Here is an 18170-nt window from a genome sequence, read left to right as displayed (position 1 = left end):
CCCTTCATCTGGACAGAGAGATAGACGGGAGAAAGCCAGTATAAAAAGGTGGAAGGAGGGGGTGGAGCAGGTGATAGATGGATCCAGGGGAGGAGGGGTGATAGGCAGATGAGGGAGGGGGAAGAGTGGGAATGATGTCAGAAGCTGGGAGGTTATAGGTGGAAGTGACAAAGGGCTGAAGATGATGAAATCTGACAGGAGATGGTGGAATAAAGGGAGGGAGGTTGGGAGGGGAACCAGTGGGAGGAGTGTGAGGGTGATGGGCAAATGGAGAGAGTGGGGGAGGGGAAAGGGAGGGGGTGATGGGGGCCAGTTGGATCAGGAGAAGAGAGAAAAGAGGAAAGGAAAAAGGGACAGAGGGGGAGCAGTTATCAGAAGTTGGAGAATTTGAATGTTCTTGCTGCCAGGTTGCAGACTGCCCAGGGGGTATATGAGGTGCTGTTTCTCTAATTTGAACTTAGCCTCGACGTGGCAGTGGAGGAGGCCAAGGACAGACATGTCGGTGTGGAAATGGGAACTGGAATTAAAATGGCTGGCCACCGGGAGATCCTGGCTGGCACAGTGGACGGAGCAAAGGTGCTCATTGAAGCGGTCCCCCAATCTGCTTCCAGCCTCGATGTAGAGGAGGCCGCAACACAAACACCAGATGCAATAAATAGGAGTTCCACTTGAGTTTTTTGAGGAGGTAACTAAAAGGATTGATGAAGGAAAGGTGGCAGACGTTGTCCATATGGACTTTAGTGAGGCATTTTAGTGAGGTCCTGCGTGGTAGGCTGGTCCAGAAGGTTGAGGGACATGGAATCCAAGGTGTGCTGTCTAATTGGATCCAAAATTGGTTTGATGATAGAAGGCAGAGGACAGTAGTGGAAGAAGAAACAAACGACTCCAGATGAAAAACACTGTGTTGCTGGAGGAACTCAGCAGGCCAGGCAGTATCTGTGGAGAAAAACAGGCGGTCAACGTTTTGGGTCAGGACCCTTCTTCAGGACTGAAGATAGGAAAAGGGGAAGCCTTTTATAGGGGGGAAAGGCAGAGAAGAGATAGGTGGACAAAAGAGGGGTTGAGCCAGAGTAGGCTTGGAACAGAGACTGTTCAATGTAGCCAACGAAGAGGCAGGCATAGCTGGGGCCCATGCAAGTGCCCATAGCTATGCCCTTGGTCTGTAGAAAGTGAGAGGAATGGAACGTGAAGTTGTTTAGGGTGAGGACAAGTTCAGCCAGGCGGAGGAGAGTGTTAGTGGAAGGGGACTGGTTTTGTCTGTGGTCAGAAAGAAGCGGAGGGTGGTGAGGCTGTCACGATGGGAAATGGAGGTATATAGGGACCAGACATCCATGGTGAAGATGTGGTTGTGCGTGATGAAGAACTTAAAAGCTATGGAAGAGCCGGTGAGTTCGGACAGGCATGGTAGTGTAGTGGTTAGCGTAACGCTTTACAGCGCCAGCGACCCGGGTTCAAATCCGGCCACTGTCTGTAAGGAGTTTATACGTTCTCCCCGTATCTGCGTGGGTTTCCTCTGGGTGCTCTTGGTTTCCTCCCACATTCCAAAGACGTACAGGTTAGGAAGCTGTGGGCGTGCTATGTTGCCGCCGGAAGCGTGGCAACACTTGCGAGCTGCCCCCAAGAACACCCTACGCAAAGAGATGTATTTCACTGTGTGTTTCGATGTACATGCGACTAATAATGTTATCTTATGTGTCACGGACGTAGGTGGGAAGGGATTGGATGAGGGGGGACATGTTAGTGTACAGGTACGAGGATACGAGCTCCGTGGGGCAATAGCATGCAGAGACAATAGGTCTGCCGGGACACTCCAGTGGTGGAAGGATGCTTCTCTCACTGGAAACCTTTGATCAGTGGTGTACCACAGGTCTATGATAATGACGGACATGAACGTAGGAGGTATGATTGGTAAGTTTTCAGATGACATGAAAATTGGTGGTGGTGTGAATGGCGAGGAAGGTTGTCTAAGGGTAGAGCAGAAATTAGATCAGATGGAAAGTTGGGCAGAGCATTGGCAGGTGGAATTTAATTCTGAGAAGCGCAAGTTGATGCACTTTGGGAAGTCAAATAAGGGTAGGAAATGTACAGTAAATGGTAGGGCCTGATGGAATGTTGATGAGCAGAGGGACATTGGACTTAAAGTCCATAGCTCCCCCAAAGTGGTGTAAACTCCCAGACATCTGTTTTCACAACAACCAAGGGCTCATTTTTGTGCTGTACAACTTTATGACTCTTAACATCCAGAGCAAGTGTAGAATGAGAAGCTGTCAAATGTAGACTGGATCCAGATGTGCTTCGCTCTTCTCCCATTGCAGTGGCTCATAAACAAACGTTACTTAATATTGGCAGTGGCAAGTGGTGGGGCTCAGGAAGTCGAGGATACACAGCAGTGTCAGGCTGCAAGAATCTGGAGGTTGTAAAACTGGAGGAGGTCACAGGTGATCCTTATTGGATGTACTTTGCAATGTTTGGCCCACCCACAGGAGTTCAACAGTGTAAACCTGCAACAGAAAGGTGAGCTTCAAGCATTGCAGGCTCAGCCCAGGTCCCGCCTCTGCCCCGCTCCGATTAGTTGGAGTACCAGGTGACCTTTTCCTCCTCCATTCCTTCTATTGGTCAACAGCTAACGTCAATCAAATCGCAGTTTGATAGCGGGGCATGCGCAAACCACGGTGATAAATGCTGACGTGGGAGGTAAGGGACCGCCAGGGAATGGGTGAAAAAACTCCCAACAAAACATCGGTTTCACAAACACTGGATGTGGCACCAGATCCGAATATCAAACTGCCAACATTACCCCCAGACCCCAATTTGAACCGATGACTGTTCCCCGGTCCCAATACCCGCTTTCTCCCGTTTCGCTCCGGACGAATCGCCCGCAGCGACGGTTGGCGCCGATAGCGCATGCGCGACGCGAGCTTCGAACTCAGGGACCGTCGCTAAATCAATTTCCCCAGGGGACGTCTATAAAGTGCAGGTGAAATGGTACTGGGCATGAAACTCCTCAAATGGTGCAATATTGGTCGGCCGATTCTTTTTTGAATGTCTTGCACTTAAGTAGTATACAGTACTGATGCGGTCTTAAATAACGGAACAACGATTAAGAAGTTTGCGAATAATACCGACACTGGGCATTTGATTAGTAGAGAGAAAAAAAGTATTTTCCTGTAGAAAGATGTCAACGGACTGCTCAAGTGTAAAAAAAAGGGTTATGCATCGTTGAAAGCAAATTAGACACGGGAACACATGTAAAACAGGAGGATTCTGAGAAGTGTAGAGGACACTTGGAATAGCGGTCCACGGAGCCTAGCAGGACAAGTACCCAAGGTAGTGAGCTAATGAGATAGTCACCACTTTATTGAAAGACGTTCATAGCACCAGGGATAGGGCACGGGAGATTTTCCAGGATTCTCCCAATCCTGAAGAATGTAAGAAGAGATTTATTGGCTGGACTAGGGATGATTTTCTTGGAAAAACATGACATTGAAAGGAAATGTAATGAAGATTAATGAAGTTATGAGAGACTTAGACAAGATGAGCAGTGTGATTATGCTTCCCTCAGTAAAGAGTGGTTAACTAGGGAACATAGGCAAGAGATTTATTAATTGGATTAGAAGAACATCAAGGAAAAAAAACACCTAGTATACTGAGATCTGCAGATCACTGCCCAAGAGGGAACTGGAGGAAGAAACTGATTTTTAGTACCACTTCTTTGTACATGTTACTGTAACCTATGGGGAACCATAGATGTAGAGTAGATGAATGGTATTAGCTCCCTTTGTCAGCATAGTAATCCAGTACTTGTATGAGATAAATATCTAAGAATTGATTGTAAAGGATGGATAATGGTTGATGTACCAGTGAGTTCCAACAGAAAGAAAAATAGTGATTGGACACAAACCCTCTATTTTAAAATTCTCATTTATGTTTTCAAACCTAACTTGGGCTTGACCCTCTCTTGAACTTTCTCCAGTACAATGACTATCCAAAACCTCAGTGCTACCCTGATCATGCAGTCATGATTTTAATCACACCATCACTGGTGGTTGAGTCCCAAAGTCTCGATTCTCTGAAAACCTCTTCATTCTCTATTTCTCCCCCATCCTAAAATCTATCTCAACCTGGCATTTGGTGATCAGTCTTAATATCTTCTTAAGTCCATTGGTGTCAACTTTTATTTGATATCAGTTCTATGAAGCACCACAGACTTCCTGCTGCTTGCCTTAAAATTCTCATGTTTATCTTCAGGTCATTTCTTATTCCTCACAATCTGTTTGCCAGCCTGACAACCTTGTGAGATCTCAGTGACTCTTCAGTTCTGGCCTCCTGTTCATCAGCAGATTTCATCACTGTCTGTGCCTTCCTTTCATTGGCCCAAAGATCTGCACTGCCTTCCTCCTTACAGAAGCTGCCAAACCTTGTCCTTGCCCAAGCTGTGGGTTCCTTATCGCAATAGCTCATTACGTCTCTCTGTCAAAGTGTATTCAAAGATGCTTCTGTCAACCTCCCTTACAGTGTACCTCAAAGGCCCAAGGTATTGTAAGCCATATACATTACAACTTCAGAATCATACTCCCCAATTTAACAAATGTGAAATAATAATTATTAATATAAATACAAATCACTCAAATCTATTCATTCTCTGTTGCTGGCCCAACTAATCCTTGCAAAGACACATTTCACTATTTCCTGGAGCATTACATTATTCCTGAAAATCAATCTGCTGGAGGAACTCAATGGATCGAGTAGCATCTGTGGGAGGAAAGGAACTGTCAACATTTCAGGTCATAGCCCTGCATCAGGACATCAACAATTCCTTTCCTCCCACAGACACTCCTCAGCCTGTTGAGTCCTTCCACCAGATTGTACATTCCAGATTCCACATTCCAGATTCCAGCATCTACAGTCTCTTGTGCCTCCTGAAAATCAATTCTCTGTCAGCCACTCTTTTACAGAAGAACTAGAAAGTTATGGAACTGAACCCAGTCAGAATCAGCACCTGGAATAGTCTGATCTGATTCTTCAACCTGTACTTACTGGATTGGCTTTTATGAACTCCTTTTATAGGGTAAAAGGGGAGGATTTGCAGATGAGAAACTCAACCAAAAATTCACATGAAAGTCTGGATGAGTTGCTCAATTTATTGAGACCTGGATGTCAGCAGCCTTTGATGTTTGAATTCTTCTCTGTACGCAGGAAGGGATTCACTCAGTTAGCCAGCCTGCAGAAACACTAGTTTGTTCACACTGATAAGAGACCATTTAAGTGTTCAGATTGTGAGAAGCCCAAATGAACTGCTAAAACATCATCATACTCACACTGCAGAGAGACCATTTACCTGCTCCAACTGTGGGAAGGGATTCAGTCAGTCATCTAACCTTTCGGCCCACCAGCAATTTCACACTGGCAACAGGCTGTTCACTTGCTGTTTGTGCAGGAAGGGATTCACTTGCTCATCCTGCCTCAATGAACATCAACTTTTTTCACACTGATACATTTAATTGCTCTCATTGCGAGAAGAGCTTTAAAAGTTCAAAGGATCTGCTGAGACACCAGCGTATTCACACATGGGAGAGGCCAGTCACTTGCTGCTCCTGTGGGAAGGGATTCACTCAGTCAACCCACCTGCAAATACACCAGCAAATTCACACCGAGAAGAGGCCATTCACCTGTTGTGTGTGTGGGAAGGGATTCACCTGTTCATCCAACCTGTTAATGCACTAGTGGGTTCACACAGGGGAGGGGCCATTCACCTGCTCTGTGTGTGTGAAGAGATTTACAGTCATCCAACCTGCTGACACACCAGACAGTTTCATACAATGGAGAGCCCATTACCGCTTCGTGTGGGGAAAGCCGATTCACTCAGTCATCTCATCTACTGACACACTGGCGAGTTCACATAGGGGAGAGACTGTTAATGTGCTCTGTGTGTGGGAAGGGATTCACTCAGTTATCCCATCTATTGACACATCAACGAGTTCACGTGTGACTGTAGATATTACAGATGATCATTTTTGCAGCTGTTAGTTGCATCCAGGACTGACTCATGATCACTTTAAAAGGTAGGGCCTGTTTCTGTAGATTTTTAACAACTCCTATGTCTGAAAGTTACTACTTCTGTACATCAAATAAATTTGACAGTTTTAACCAAAGGGTCTTTGGTCTTGATATCCCAAAGTCAAGCTGAAGGGAGGAGGGGGGAGGGGTGGGGGGGGGGGGGGGGGGGGGGGGGGGGGGGGGGGGGGGGCTTGCTCTGAATTGAGTGGAATCCATTTAGGAACTATCACAAGGTCTTCTCCAACCATCCACAGCAGATTTTCACAAGCCCTTGACAACATAAGTGCTTTCTGATTGAACTCTCTCTTTAAGGTTGTGCCTCTTTTTCAGGTCTTCTGGACCAAAGAAAATCGTTATCGGCCAGAATAGCGAGACGCCTATCTTCACCAGTGGCATCTGGAAAAAAAGTCTTCGTTTTGCAACCACATGATGTTGACTAAGTGCCACTGAGGCAGGAACTCGTCCAACATAATGTTACCAAGTAGTCGGGCCAGTACACACAAAACGGCTGTCAAGTTACCAAAGTCCCGGAGTCTGCCCGTACTTCCCACTTAAAGTATGAAAAGCTACAATTTTAAAAATACAAAATATTACATTATATAGTCATATAGCAATGCAGCACAGAAACAGGCCCTTCGGCCCAACTCATCTATGTCAACTAGGTGCCCACCTAAGCTAGTCCCATTTGATTAAAATATATCTAAAACATGAAAGCAAATTCAACCCATTAAAAAAACTTAAACTACCTTCTACTGGCCCTCCTCTTCCATAGCAGTGTGCTTCATTCATATTTAGAGACTTGCGGTTCCTGCCCAAGTCTAACCTGGTCCAGGTCCAACAGGCTGATTCCTTGGCTTAGCTGCTGGGGGCCTGGAGCAAGTTTACTTTCTGCTGCTGGACTTGGAACCTTGTGGTACAGCCCAAAAAAAATCAATGGCAAGTCAGCAAGTTTCAGGAGTTTGTGCAGGAGTCCCCAAAATTCCTGATAATTATGGGGATGCAGACTGTGATTGATAAGCGCCAGCAGTTGAAGACAGTCACTCATAACATTTCCCAGCGTGGGAATGGATTTTGACAATTACACTCTTGAACTTCTTTAGCATTTTCAGTTCCTGGATCAGAACATCCCTCTGGCATCCATCTTGAGGAATTAATTCATGCAACCTGACCTCACATTGAGCCTTTCAATCACCTCTATCAACTCATGCCGTCTCTGATCAGCCTCTGCCTTTCCAAACATAAATACCATCCCAACAACAAATTTCACGTCATATGTCAGTGATAATAAATCTGATTCTTTTCTGATCCCTTAGAATTTTCTCCACTAATTTCTCTACCACTCATGTTAGGCTCACTTGTTTGTAGTTACCTGGCTTATTCCTGCTGCCCTTCTTAAATAAAGGAACATTAGCTCTCCTCCAGGCTTCTGGTAGCTCACCTGTAGCTAACAAAGATGCAGAAAATCTGTCTGATAACACTAGGCTGGGTGGTACTAGGTTGTGAGGAGGATGCGAGGGATTTGAAGGGGATATGGACAAGGTAAGTGAATGGATGAGCGATTAGCTATGTCGGCACAACATTGTGGGCCGAAGGACCTGTTCTGTGCTGTACTGTTCTGTTATGACATAGAAGATGGAATATAATTCAGAAAAATGTGACAATTTACTTTGGTGGATAAAATGAAAAACATGGAGGTTTTTTTAAATGGTGAGAGATTGAAATGTGTTGAAATTCATTGGGACCTGGGTGTCATTGTTCACAAATCACTGAATTATTGCTTGCTGAACCTAAAGCTTTGAAGGCAAATGGTATCTTGGCCTTTATTGCAAGAGGATTTGAGTACAAGAGTATAAAGACATTTTACTGCAATTGTATGGGGTTCTACTGAGACTGGATCTTGAGTACGATGTACAGATTGGTCTCCCTACCTGAGGAAGGACATGGTTTGCAATAGGAGTACCACGAAGGTTCACTGTATTGAATCCTGGGATGTGGTTGGGGGACAGTTTAGGAGAACATGCAAAATTCACACAGACTTGACAGGGTAGTTGCAGGGATGATGCTTCCTTCAGGTTGGTGTGTCTCAGACCAAGTATCACATTCTCAGAATTAAGGGCGTCAGCCTTTCCAAACTGAGATAAAATAATCTCTTCAGTCAGAGGGTGAATTCTCAACCTGAGAAGATGTGGAAGGTTAGTCACTGAACGTGTTCAAAACAAAGATCGATAGATTATTAAACATTGAGGTAATCAAGGATATGGGGTTAGTGACAGAGATCAAAGATGTTATTGAATGACAGAGCAGTCACAAGGGTCCAAATGGCCAACTGCTGCTTCTACTAATTATGTAACCATGCTGGAAGGGGAAAGGATCTGTATTCACAAAGGGGTCAGTGAAGATGACGAGGCACTTGATAAGGCTGCTCAGGAGCTGTACGAGATTGTTGACTTCGGAAATAGGATCACTAAATACATTAACCTTAGTAATCTTTCCTGAGCACAGGTCACAGTTCCATTGGACTATTAATTACATTTCTAGTCAATTCATTTTTGGAAAAGTTCACATTAGACATAGTTACAGGTTATACAGCAAGGAAACAGGCCCTTCAACCCAACACATCTGTGCCAACCAAGGTTCATACCTGAGCTAGTCCCATTTGCCTGCGTATCCCTGAATCTTTCCCATCCATGTATTTGTCTAAATTTCTTTTTAAACGTTGTAATTGTACCGCCTCTACACCTCCTCTGGCAGCTCGTTCCACATACCCACTACCCTCTGTGTGAAAAGCTTGCCCCTCAAGCCCCCTTTTCCCTCTAGTTTTACCCTGGGGAGAAAAAGTCTGTGACTATCCACCTTATCAATGTCCCTCATTTTATATACCTCTACAGTCAATGCTCAGCCTCCTTCACTCCACGGAAAACAGCCCCAGCCTATGTAGTCTGGAGTCGAGAGAAACCACCTACCTGCTCCATGAAATACCATCTAACCACATTAACTTTTTGTTCCCTGACATTTTAAATGAATTCTGAGCTTTAACAGCAGAAATGATCAAGTGAAACTCCACTGCACTGAAGCAGGGACAAGCTGTTCACTTGCTAGGAATTCACCCCATCACCTCACCTGCTCATGCACCAGAGATTGTGAGATAAGTGTTCAAAGCCAGTGGGAAAAACTGGCAGGTGGAGGTGGAGAAATGATCAGAAGCTCAGGCTGTGAATGGAGAGCCAGTGAGCACAAGTGGAGAGGAATCTTCATTAGCAACAGTTACACAATTGAGGTATTTCAGAACTAGAAGAAAGCAGCCTTGTGTTTAACTTCTGCCACAGGCACGTTTCAACAGTACTTCGCTGTTACCAGGTAGAGTGGCACAGCTAATAGAATTGCTGCCTCAGAGCTCTGGAGACCTGGGTTCACTCCTGACCTCTGCTGCCACCTGTGTGGGGTTTGCATATTATTTCAGTGACTGAGTGGGTTCCCTCCGGGCAGCCTGGTTTCCTTCCACATCGCAAAGATAGTAGGTTAACTACCCACTGTAATTGCCCCTAGAGTGCAGATGGGGGGGGGGGGGTGGTGGGGGGGGAGAATTGATTTGAATACGGGGGGGGAATAAAATGGGGTAAGTGTAGATGGGTGCTCGATGGTCAGCATGGAACCCAGTGGGCCAAAGGGCTTGCTTCCGTACTTGCAGTGAGATATTGGTTTAGAGTCTGAACTGAGATGCAATATGTGACAAACTGGGAAGGCCAAGAGACAGCAAAACACATTTTCCCGTCAGAAGCAATGGATTAATAGCAATATTCTTCAGTCACGATAGTCACATTACCCATTTCCCATGTGGTCCAGGATGCTCCCACAAAATATAATGAATGTTAATCGGCACAGGATGATCTCTCAAAACAAAAGTCGTCTGTTGACACTCTGCATCCACATTTACTACCTGGAAACAGCTCAGTGTCTCCAACATACTACAGCCTTTGGACTGACTTCAGTTAAACAGAGGATTCAAAGCATTTTAGCATGAAAATAAACTCAATTATAATTTGACAGAAGGCAGCCAATGGGCAGTGAACCTCCCATCCTCTTTTCCCAGCTCTCCAGCCCTGCACCCCAGCTCTCCCTCACACCAAACCCTCTTTCATTCCTACCCTTCGACTTCTTCCCTCGACCCCCCCCCCCCCCCCCCCCCCACAGTTCCTCTGACGGAAAACAGACTTTTGCAAAACAATGGGAAAATTGGAAAAATGAGCTGGAGCATTGGCCAGCTCCTTTCACTTAGTTGAATCTAAACATCAAGTCTTCAGGTATCGGATAATCGAATTCATATCACAGGCTGCGTTTTTACTGATTTTATTCATTTTACAATAAAAATACACAATATAGTTATCCAACCCAGAGAATACAGCGGATTTGGAGCAATCTTATACTTCTCCCCAGTTCCATTCTAACAAGCTGCATCTACACTGGCAATATTTAACTTGTTGACCATATGTGCTATTTTACCCCACTCAGACCATAGCCACAACTCTACCCATGCATAGTTGGGACTGTGGCCACAAGGCTCTATAAGAAGCCCACACAAACCCCTTCCTTATTTCACATCTCAGCTGAAAGTCATCTGGTTTACACATCTGCTTTCATCATAGTCAGGATACAAAAAAAATATTTAAAAATGGATTTGGTGATCTCAGAACGATGTTTTTTAACTCAGAGTTAGATACTAAAAGTACAAGGCTAGTTATTCATTCGTTTGTCAATTTGACTATAAAAGCAGGGAATGGCAGAGAGTGAGGGCCTTTAAAATGCACTCCCATGTCATACTCCCAGATGTCACATTGGGATAAATGTTCATTGTCCATTAGAGACAGAAAAGAGCAGGTAGTGAGCACACTGGCACCCAAACAGGGTCTCACTGCCTCGAGGTTACTGCTAAACATACAGTATTTGGAAAACCAATTTAAATTTCTAACAAGGTTTCCAGGCATGCTGCTCTGTGCACGCGGCGAAGGTGAAAGAGTTACGAGGGGAAGACGGGTGCAAAAGACAGACAAGGCTGAAGTGTTTGCAACTGGCCAATGTGTCTGGTAGATGTACCTTAGCTTCTTGTGTGATCTCCACTGTAAGCATTACGGGTCTTAGCAATTCAATTCACGTCACGTGATGTTGAGATGCTACTGGACAAAACTGACCAGGGGCCTTGATAATATCCCAATTTGTGCTCCAGAGCCAGCCCCATCTCTAGCCAAACTGTTCCAGTGCAGCTGGTGATGTGGAAAATTGTCCAAGTGTATCCTGTTCACAAAAAAATAGTATATCAAACCCAATCAGGACAATCATTAGCCCAGCAGTTATGGATTGGGGGAGGGAGAAGGGGTGGCTACCAAACAGCACTTACTCACTGAGAATCTGCCCAATCTGAAACCTGCTGGAACCAACTTCAAGCCTCATTACGGTCTTGGTCTAAACATGGGCAACAAAATAAAAACAGCCAAATTCTAGATAAAACAAATGGACCAGGATAATTCTCACTGATATACATCCAGGAACAAGCTGTTCACTTGCTAGGAATTCACCCCATATATCAGTGGATATATATCTACATGATATCTACGGTTGTGATGACAGGTCACATGGCTTCTCTCCACAGATCCTGCCCAACCTACTGAGAATTTCCAGCATTTCCTATTTTATGTTTTGCACCTCCAGCTATTGTTCACTCTGTTGTATTCGGGCCCATGGGATAATGCTCCTCATCTTACCTTTGTTTCAGAGCTTCAGATACTCCTTTACAATCACTGGTGGGGAAGGCGATTTTATATTCAAAAATGAAAACGCAAAATAGGGCAAGTAACATAAAAGCAACATTCTGCCAGCATTCTAAGAGACCACAGCAGAGTCAACATTAGACTTGTAGTTACATCTGGGTAAATAAACAATTTACTTTCAGGATATGACTTTGAAATTATTAGGTAAATAGAGAAAAGACTATATGCATAGGTTGAGGAATCTGGAACTAGAGGGCACAATATAGTCAGATCCAGGCTCTCCAGTATGAAGTTAGGAAACACTAATACAAACAGCAAAAGGCAGGTCAATTATTAATTTTTAAATCAATGTATAATAGACTTTTGATAACTGAAGATATTAATGGATGTGGAGTCAGGTCAGAGATCAGCCACAATCTCCTTGACTGGTCTAAACATATTATAATATGGAGCTCTCTTTACGAATATGTTACAATTGCCTTTCTCTATATTGTGATGGCTAATAAATCCTCCATCCTCTCCCTGGCAACTGAATGAACGCGAATCAGACGCAGTGAATACGTGACTCTGAAATGATGTCTGGAACATTTCCAGGCCATCTGTAAGACCACTGATTTCTACCATTTAGTCATCTGATTCCATCCCTGCCTCAGCTCATCCACTGCTGAAGCCCCCCCACCCCATCCATGCCTTTGTTATCATTGGCCTCGACTACCAGAAAGCACTTCTGGCCAAACTCCCGGCACTCTGAGGTCAGTAAAGGTCTGCCCACCGCGTCTGAACTCATCAAATCATCATGTGCCTGTGGAGTTACAGCGTCTTCTGGTGAAACACAACCTTGGATTCAAAATTCCCATTCACATTTTAAGACCTCCACAGTTTTACCCCTTCCTATCCCCACCAGCCCTATAACCCTTTCAGATCTCTGCACTGCTCCATTCTGACCACCCAAATATCCCCAGGTTTTAATTGCTCCACCATTGGTGGCCATGCCTTCCACTTTCAAGGACGCATGCAGTGGTATCCCCTCCTAAAACTTCTCCACCTGTTTCTCCTAGTGTCAAAAATGCACGATTCAATCAAGTTTTCCTAGGTTAAAGGTTGCTATAGGAATGCAAGCTGTTGTTATTGCAAAACTAATTATAATAGCCAAAGGGGAGACTTGACTTAAAGCTTTGTACAATATCATCCCTGTGGATACCCAAGATCTTTTGTAATTTCTTGAAATAGGCTTCAAACCTCATGTTCTCAACTTCCTCCCAGGATCAATTTTATTATTTTAAGTATTCCACATTACCATATTGGATCTTAAAATTAAGTTTGGTTGTCCACTTCCTTCAGTTTAATTTCTCTGCATATGGGATGAAGAGCACTGGTTTCATCTCAGGTTCAAACACTTGCAGTGCCATGATCAGCTACCCAAGCAGAAACAGAAAAGCCACAGCTAAGATAATGGGAGCACGGTGGCCTGTGATCAGCCAGAATGTGCGCAAGGTTGGATTCACCCAACCTTTCCCGATTTGGGGTATATCCCAGGGGAGGAGTCTGGCTCTGTCTCCGTGTGGAAAAGACACAGGTATGGAAGTGTGAGGCAGAGATGCAGCGATGCAGCAAACGATGGTACAATTAGTCTGTTAGAGCCATAGAGTAATGCAGCACGGAAACAGGCCCTTCGTCCCAACTCTTCCATGCCAACCTAGGTGCCTGAGCTTGTCACATTTACCTGCATTCAGTCCATACCCTTCTAAACCTTTCTCTTCCATGTACCCATCCAAATGTCTTTTAAAACATTGTTACAAGCTTGTCTTTTACTGTCTTTAGCAACTGTTCTACAAAAGAAATATGGAGTACACATACCTGATCATGGAGAAACAGGACACAACTGGACAGTGGACTCAAGGCACTGGATCAGCTTCTGCCTCACTGAATGGTGGGAGAAGGCTTAAGGTGCTCTGTGGCACATTCCTGCTCTGAACTTAATGCTCTTAACTCCTCCCATCCAAACAAACTGTGGCTACACTGGTGCTATTTTTATTTTTAAAATCTGTTTGCTCCATCAGTAATCTGGATACCTGAGCGCTTTCTGACTCTGACCAGAAGGCTGGGGCACCACATCACACTCAAACAGTTTTCCTGCTTCATATCTCCACATACAATCTGTTTACACGTTCACTTTCAAATACAGTTGCAGTAGACGGAAGGAAGGAGGCAAGACTCTAAAGTACACAAGCTTTTCACAGCTGCCAAGGTTATGCTGGGACATGTTCATTTCCCATCACAATGCAGAAGTGCACAGCAGCATCCAAAGAGTCGACAGACTTAAGTCAGATACATTTGTCAAGTGGATTTAAATTCCAAACAAGTTTTGAAAACATTTATCTCAACCATTTAGGAATTAGATAAGGATATGTCCTGTGTTTCTAGAGTTAGATTATTTGTTTCCTTGTTCATCTTTTGTTAAATACATTTACTGAATGGATGACATTTAAATTCTTGTAAAGTTTGCAGGAGTGGTGCTCTATTCCCATGGTGCTGGCAACAGAGATGCTCAGTCCAGGAGCTGACAGCAACCTGCAGACAGTTTCGAGTATAGGGATCCAGAGTGTGTAGTCAATCCCTTCCCTGATCCCATGCATAGAGAGGATGACGAGCAGGAACTTGTTCACAAGTAGAACCACAGGCACGGCAGCCGAAATAATCTTGAGTGCACGAGGATAAAAATCAAACTAGTAGTAACAGGACATAATTTAACCTCTTGTTTTTGAAAGGTAGAAGCAGACATATGATGTGCATCCTTCCAAACTTCAGAAGATCCAGAATTAAACTTCAGCTCAGTTACAAGGGGTGTAACAAGCAGCAGGAACAAATTCAGGCTCTCAGGGCGAGAAGGGTGCAGTCCTGCTCGTGATGAACAGCAACGAATACAGGAGGATCCAACCCGTACAGTCACTTGTGAACTCGCTGGTGTCTCAACAGGTGGGAGGATCTAGTAAATCCCTTCTCACACACAGAGCAAGTGAACGGCCTCTCTCTGGTGTGAACTCTCTGGTGCCTCAGTAAATTGGATGACCGATTAAATCCCTTCCCACACACAGAGCAGCTGAAAGGCCTCTCTCCACTGTGAGCCCGTTGGTGTGTCTGAAGATTAGATGACAGAGTGAATCCTTTCCCACAGATGGAGCAGGTGAATGGCCTCTCCCCAGTGTGAACACGCTGGTGTATCAGCAAGTCCTTTGTGCTTTTAAAGCTCTTTTCACAGTCAGAGCATTTAAAAGCCCTCTTTTCAAAGTGAACCAGTTGGTGTGTCAGAAGGTGGGATGAATTTGTGAAACCCTTCTCACACACGGTGCAGGTGAACGGCCTCTCCCCAGTGTGAACCCGCTGGTGTGTCCTGAGATTGGAGGACTGAGTGAATCCTTTCCCACACACAGTGCAGGTGAATATCCTCTCCCCTGTGTGGACGCGCTGGTGCGTCCGAAGATTGGATGCATGCGTGAATCCCTTCCCACACACAGAACAGGTAAACGGCCTCTCCCCAGTGTGAACCCGTCGGTGTTGGATGAGGTGTGATGACTGCCTAAATCTCTTTTCACAGTGGGAGCAGCTAAACGGTCTCTCATCAGTGTGAACAAGCTGGTGTTTAATTAGGTCTGCAGATATTTTAAAAGAATTCCCACAGTCAGAGCATTTAAAGGGTCTCTTGTCACTGTGAACCCGCTGGTGCAACTGGAGGCTGGACGACAGAGCAAAGCCCTTCCCACATTCAGAGCAAGTGAATGGCCTCTCCCCAGTGTGACTGCGACGATGTGTTTCCAGCTGGGATGGGTAACTGAATCCCTTCCCACAGTCCCCACATTTACATGGTTTCTCCATGGTGCAAGTACTCTTGCATCGCTCCAGACTGCATAATCTGTTGAAGCCTTGACCACACTTTGAACGCGTCAATGGTTTGTCTCAAATATGAATAGTCTTACCCAACCAGTTCAAGCCTTTTTCCACAGGTCAGTGCTTTGGAACACTCTCAGGAGGTATGCTTCTCTCTCTCTCTCGATGTTTTTCCAGCTAGACTAATCTCTGTAATGTTTTCCCACAGCCGACGATATTCAGATTGTGAAGAATCAAATGACTGTGTCAAACTTTGATGTGATGTTTAGTTTGAAATTCCTGACTGCAAATTCTCTGCTTCTACTGTCCTGCAAGAGTTTAGAAACATCATTGTAAGTCGGTAATACAAATGTAGATCAGATAATTCTAGGCACCATAGAACAGTTTGGTTCCTCAAATCTAAACCCAATCCACCAACAAAAAAGATGTAGGAAATTCAATCTCAGCAGTTCATACCATCTTTTCCACCCCTCAAAACTCCTCCCATCCTTCTTCCTTTAACTGTCAGCATAACCATCTTCCTAACACAATTCACTTCAGTGATCTTGAATGACACAGTATCACTGCTCTCCAAGTAAGTAAGTTTCTTCATAATTCCTCAATAGATACATTGGCCACTAATAATGATGGCGTGTGGTTCTGCTCTTTGCCACTGTGTCCGCACGATTTAAATCTTTGCTTTCAATTTTGAAGGCTTCTATTAGGGCGCTCCCCTACGTTGTATAAACAAATCCACCTTCACTTTCTGACCTTGCACTTCCTGGTACCTTCTTCGTGTAGCTGAGTTTAGTCTCTACAAAGACTCCCGCCGGCTTCTTTGCCCGCTAACCAGAACTATCCTCCACACGGAGCCGCACTCCAGATGAAGGGTGGAACTTGGCTTGGGCTCAACTCCCCACCCGCCGTGGGCGGGGTGTCAATGCGGTCAATCAGCCAATCAGGTTTCAGGAAAACCCGGGAGTCCCGGCAGCCGAGGCCGGAACGAGTCAGGCTGCGCATGCGCCCTGTAAATTCCTGCACAAAGATGGCGCCCGGTTACGCACTCCCCGGGTAATGACCGAAGGGACCCTGCACCGCTTTGTAACCGGTGGGGCCGTGGATCCTTAATTCGAGCCTTATACCTGCTTCAAACGTTTATAAAAGTTGACGGTCCACACGGCGCTTCGATTCGTCCCCAGCGTCGACCATCTCTCCCCCCAGCTAACAACCGACCCGTTCAACCTCAGTCCGCCCCTACAGCCCCAACGCGCATGCTCACAGCATTACCCGCGCCTGCGCCTTTGACTCCTGCACTCAGAACGGGCCCACCTGTGGCGCAGCGAATTCTGGGAAGATCTACCGCCATTGAAACACGCCCCCCCAAAACTATTACAGCTGGTCAGAATTCTAGGGTCTGCTGCAAACTTCATCGTGACTGGAGAAGCAACAGATTAAACTAATCGATCACTGTTACGGAAACCCGAATGCCCAGCCCAGCACTAGAAGTCAGCGTGATTAACAATTTCTAATTATTTCGCCGTCTGCTACAGCAGAATCATTTCGAGGCGCTTCAGGGGAACAGTTGATAAACATCAACACCGAAGAACATGAGGGCTGTTTGAACCAATAGCTGAAGAGATAGGCCATCTGCCCTTCTTCCAGCGCTATCGCCAAATCCGTTGTCCCCCTTAATATCCAGTGATCTATCGATCTTTGTTTTGAACTAACTCGGTAGCGAAGTTAAAAGGTTCACCATCTGAGTGAAGAAACTTTCCTAATCTCAGCCCTAAATGGCCTCCCCTTTATCCTCAAAAGTGCCTCTTGGTCTTGGACTCTTTGGCCAGAGGAAACATCATCCCTGCATCCAGTCTGTCAAGCTCTTTAACAATTTTGTAAGATTCAAAGAGATCTCTTATTCTTCCAAACTGTAGAGGATGCTATCCAAGTCTACTCAATCTTTCCTTGTACAACAAACCTGCCATCCCTATAACTATCTGAGTGAACCTTTGCAGTACTCATACTATGGCATACAGACTTTCTTGGATAAGACAACCAAAACTGTACATAATACCCCAGATACAGTCCCATACAATTGCAATATAGACTTCCCTACTGCTGTACTCAAACACTATCAAAACAAAGGTTAATATACAATTTGCCCCCCTCATCACTCACTGCACCTGCATGTTGGTCTTACGTGTTGTGCAGGTTCTCTTTGAACATCAACACTATCCAGCCTCTCACCTCCAGTAAGGGAGTTTGCCAGGGTTGTTGAGATGTGGCAGTGGGGGGCAGGAGACTGCCTGGTGGGAGGGTGGGAAACTTGCATTTTAACTTTTCTACTTTTCTAATTTGCATTTCCTCTCCTTTATGACTTCCCTTTCAAAATACAGACAGACTTTCAACAAAGTAGATGTATTAACAGCACAATAGTCATTAATGGGATTGACCTCATTGCCATTAGACAGAGTATCTGCAGCCTGAACG

General features: G+C 45.1%; 2 protein-coding genes across 6 annotated transcripts in view; one reads left to right on the top strand and one right to left on the bottom strand.

Annotated features, from left to right (window-relative positions):
- Positions 1–8275, top strand: part of LOC127576365 (zinc finger protein 239-like) — a 49351-nt gene extending 41076 nt beyond the window's left edge. For both annotated transcript variants that reach the window (XR_007957230.1, XR_007957231.1), the window contains exon 3: positions 6388–8275. The gene's annotated coding sequence lies outside the window, so the exon portion shown is untranslated. The remainder of the gene's footprint in view (positions 1–6387) is intronic.
- LOC127576366 (zinc finger protein 79-like) lies at positions 47–16960 on the bottom strand. 4 transcript variants are annotated; one of them, XR_007957232.1, is made up of 3 exons: positions 16455–16639; positions 13677–16012; positions 47–936 (listed from the first exon to the last, which is right to left on the bottom strand). XR_007957232.1 is itself a non-coding variant. In XM_052026883.1 (2 exons), exon 2 carries the CDS (start codon positions 15690–15692, stop codon positions 14766–14768), a length of 927 nt encoding a protein of 308 aa, XP_051882843.1. In that variant the 5' UTR covers positions 15693–16012; positions 16826–16960; the 3' UTR covers positions 10391–14765. The 4 variants fall into 4 exon arrangements, 3 of the variants coding, with proteins under 3 accessions (XP_051882843.1, XP_051882842.1, XP_051882841.1); XM_052026883.1 differs by lacking the exons at positions 47–936; positions 16455–16639 and adding an exon at positions 16826–16960 and having other exon boundaries at positions 10391–16012; XM_052026882.1 differs by lacking the exon at positions 47–936 and having other exon boundaries at positions 10398–16012; positions 16472–16640.
- Between the last annotated feature and the right edge of the window lie 1210 nt (positions 16961–18170).

This window comes from Pristis pectinata, chromosome 12, assembly GCF_009764475.1.
Source record: "Pristis pectinata isolate sPriPec2 chromosome 12, sPriPec2.1.pri, whole genome shotgun sequence".
Lineage (NCBI taxonomy): Eukaryota > Metazoa > Chordata > Chondrichthyes > Rhinopristiformes > Pristidae > Pristis > Pristis pectinata.
The sequence above is the reverse complement of the archived record's forward strand: the minus strand, read 5'-3'. Positions and strand labels throughout refer to the sequence as shown.